At 37.0% G+C, this 3928-nt stretch overlaps 1 protein-coding gene across 1 annotated transcript in view; it reads right to left on the bottom strand.

The window, feature by feature from the left end:
- LOC103798250 (sodium channel protein type 1 subunit alpha-like) overlaps positions 1–3928 on the bottom strand; it is a gene marked incomplete at its 3' end in the record, with an annotated part of 61617 nt that overhangs the window by 37121 nt on the left and 20568 nt on the right. Inside the window, 7 exon segments of the mRNA XM_009070501.1 lie at positions 1–4; positions 7–85; positions 1261–1641; positions 2358–2663; positions 2896–3102; positions 3264–3405; positions 3757–3820. The exon segment at positions 1–4 is cut by the window's left edge and continues 41 nt beyond it. Of these exon segments, the coding sequence (XP_009068749.1) occupies positions 1–4; positions 7–85; positions 1261–1641; positions 2358–2663; positions 2896–3102; positions 3264–3405; positions 3757–3820 (1183 nt within the window).

Raw genomic sequence — 3928 nt, 5'->3', positions numbered from 1 at the left:
TTAAAGCTGGATCTTCCAGAAAGTCCATAGAAACATGAAAAGAACCTGATATTCTCTTCCTCATTTCTGTTTCTGTCGTGGTGCCCTATACAGAGAACAATAGCAGATGAGACCATGTTGGAGAAACAATAAGCAAATAGTTCGTAACCCTGTTATTAATGTCTTAGCTTGGATACGTGCTTCGTGCACTTCATGTTTTGTCATGTCGGACTTTTGTTACTTTTTAATATCTTTTAAATAATTTAAAAATGGTATTAGGCAATAGTTATCTACTGCTCAAGATTGCAAGAGCATTTATTTACTTAACTTTTGCATTTCTTTCCTTCAAGATCTGACAAATCATTTAAACAAATGGAAAAAGATTGCGTTCAAAATAATGCATGAAATTTTTTCAAACTGTAATTTATTTTTTCCTTGCTCCTGCTGACAGAATATTCTGGGCTTTGTAACATAATAGTGTTTTCCCCTAAGCAAACTGTAGCAAGTAAGAAAAGTCTGACTTCCTCATGCTTCCTCATGCTAGTATTTTTAGCAATGTGAGTAGACAAATTTGAACTAAGCAGGAAACTTTTTTAAGACATTTTCTCTTACCTTGTATATGGTAAGAGAATGACAGCACTATGTGCTGCACATATGTTCACACAGACATTTTTATTTTTGGAAGTATGTATTGAACTGTGATCTTCCAATGAACTACTTGTTATCTATACTACGGAACTCCACCAGCAATGGTTGGAAAATATATAGGAATGAGAAATAAATCATAAAAAAGAATTGACAACTTCCTTACATTTTTAACCAGGCTGATAAGGAAGAATGTTATCAAAATTAACTATTAATGCTAATTTTGATAGTGGTAATAACAGCATCATAGTGATTGCAGTTATAAAACATTTTTGTATAATATTTTCAATTTTATGTCGACTATGATTTTGCAGACCATAGCTAGATGGACCTTTAGATCAGCTAAAGGAAAGTATGGCACAGTAATACAGGAAAGCATAGCATTTTTATGAATGTGTAAGTTAATATTTTATTAATTGGAGACTGCAAATTGCATTTGTTAGTTATGAGAATCTTTGTAAGTAAGTGCTTAGGTTGCAAACCTATCTTAGCTGGCTTATTTGCTAAACATTTTACAAGATGCAGGAGCATTCACAGCTTGACCAACCAGGAAGCATTGCCAAGGGTTCCATTCTGTAGAAAACACTGGCTGGTGCAGCAAGGCCACCATGCCTAAGCTATTTAAAACTTTCTTACATTGTCATCAGTAGCTGGTTTATCTATTATCACCTCTGGCAGAAGCTGTCCAACAGGCGATGTAGGAACAGATGGTCCACCAACCAAGGAAACCACCCCATTGCAATCCACAGTGCTGTGCATCTTCCCATTCACTGGAAACACTGCCAGCATCCTGGATGACCTACTGGCCTGACTAATGTTACTGTTGCGCCGTTCACCGTGTCTGCGTGGCACAAAGAGAGAATCTCTTCTGCTATCATTGTCTTCAAAAGTGCTGTGCTCATCGTCAGCAAAGTCGTTTTCTGATCCTACATCCTTTGCTCGACCTCTGAAGCTGAAAAGACTTGTTCTGCTGTTGCGCCTTGGGGAAAACAGGGAGCCACGAATGCTCAGCAAAGACTGCAGGCAAACAAAATATGTGGTTATTGGCTGAAATCCTCAAACTTAGCACTGTTATTAGGTTAGCATAGATTTGCTTTTTTTTCTTAAATGAGAGTAACCATTTTACCCAGAAGCTAAATGCTGCTGTGAAATGTTTTTATTTCATGATATATGTCTTTTTGCAGATAGAAATATCACTGTATATAGATTCTTAAGACAAAACCAGCATTGAGCACTCCTTTCTCAGCTAGAGTTTCTGAGTAGATCAGTTGCACAATGCCCATCACAAAAAAAGAAAGTCTATATATGCACATTCTTTCATGTATGCAGCATCTTGCCCACAGTGAACATATATTGGTTCAAACATCATTGAAACAGGAGAAGAATATGAGGCTAGCATAATGGAAAAATACAGTAGCATTTTAATATGTCTAGCTAATACATAATCACACTAAAAAAACCCCACAGAATCAGAGAATATTTTAATATGATTTTTAAATAATCCTATTAGAAGAACAGAGATATGGGGTTACATTTAATTCCAGGGTTTTTTACAAGACAATCTAGCAGCTACAGCACTTGCTTTCAAGCACTAGCAACAAAGTAAAGTTTAATGAAAATCTCAGTGTTTCCTTTCTTTAAGTGGTAGCATCATATTACAGTACCAGGAAGTTTTGCAACAGTCTATGATGCTATAAATGTGTGCTTTTACTAAAAATAACTATATGCAGTACCTGATGTGGAGAAGAATACTTCTTTTCGTATGTCAGTCTGTTGCCTTCAATAGACAGTCGGAAACCTTTCCTTCTGATGCTGTCTTCTGATTCAGACTTGTGAAATTCATCTTCATCTTTTTCCTCTCCTCCAGACTGTTCTTTCTGTTTTCGTTTTTTCCTTCTATTTCTCCTCTCTTTTGCACTCTTTGAGCTTAATTTTGATGCCTCTGAGGAACTTTCTGAGAGCCCTCCTGCTTCTCCTCCGGCACTGGGCTCCCTGGACTCTGCAGATGCTGTTACTGCTGCTGCTGCCACCGCTGCCACCTGCCATGTTGCAGAAGGAATTTATGTCACTGATCAAACCACAACATCATGTTTTTTTTGTAAATTTACTTATACAGAATTTCTAGTCCAAATGCCCTGGATCTTATCCTCTGCCTCTGTTGCTGAAAACCCAAGAGGGTGTTTTGTGTCTCCAAATTCAGAATGCAGAGTGTGAATATCTCTAGTAAAATCACTTCCATACACTTATGCATTACTACACCATAAATTTTACCTGAGCTGCTTCTTGTTGCTTCTTCAGTTGTTCCAGCATCTGTTGAAATTCTGCCTCTTTCTGCTCTGCTTCTTCCATAGTTGCTTGATTTTGTTCCTCATAGGCCATGGCAACCACAGCCAGGATCAAGTTGATCAGATAGAAAGAGCCCAGAAAAATCACCAGAACAAAAAATATCATGTATGTCTTCCCAGCAGCACGCAGTGTCTGGAAATAATAATACTTTTATAAGCAAGAATACATTAGCAGAAGTTCTGTTTCTCATATTAACATTAAATAAAGTAATTAAAATTAAGGAAATTTACTTTGGCCTTCTCACATTATTGATACAAACATATTTAGTCTCTTTTTCATTACAAAATTCTCACCAATTGATAGAGGTTTTCCCAGAAGTCTTGTGTCATCAAGCGAAATAGCGACAAGAAAGCCCAGCTGAAGGTGTCAAAACTTGTGTACCCATAATTGGGGTTTCTACCAGCTTTCACACATGTATATCCTTCTGGACACTGCCTACAAAGACAAACTGTGTGTTAGCTATTTAGTCTTTTAATATTATCAACTGGATGTTGATGTACCCAAGTGTGAAGGTGGAACTGCAAAATAACATGTGTTTTCCCATTGCTGTCCCTGTTACTTCCCAACAGGCAGGAGCTACAGTAATACAAAATTACTCATTCATTCATGTAAAGACTAAGCTCATCTAACCAATCCACTCAGCTCTGATCAGGAGCAAAAGTCCAAGTATTTCTTATGTGAAAGGAACCGGTCACTCAAAATATAGCCCCCATTCCAACTGCACATCTTAAAAATAGTGCATCTAATTTGCTCACAGTGCAATAATAGGATGACGTTTGGTCTTACCCAGCGTCAGAACTATTTCCACAAAGCAGAGCATCATTTTGCCCTTCCAGAAAGTAAAAATGACCTGTTCAGAAAAGAATTTAAAAACAATTATAAAATTTCAAAGTTGTCTTAAGGCTCTATGAAATAAAGTCATGCTTTAAAAGTGTTAAGGTGATTTCAGGTGCAATTT

This window comes from Acanthisitta chloris, unplaced genomic scaffold (genome assembly GCF_000695815.1).
Source record: "Acanthisitta chloris isolate BGI_N310 unplaced genomic scaffold, ASM69581v1 scaffold8882, whole genome shotgun sequence".
NCBI lineage: Eukaryota > Metazoa > Chordata > Aves > Passeriformes > Acanthisittidae > Acanthisitta > Acanthisitta chloris.
This window is presented reverse-complemented; position numbering and strand designations above follow the sequence as displayed.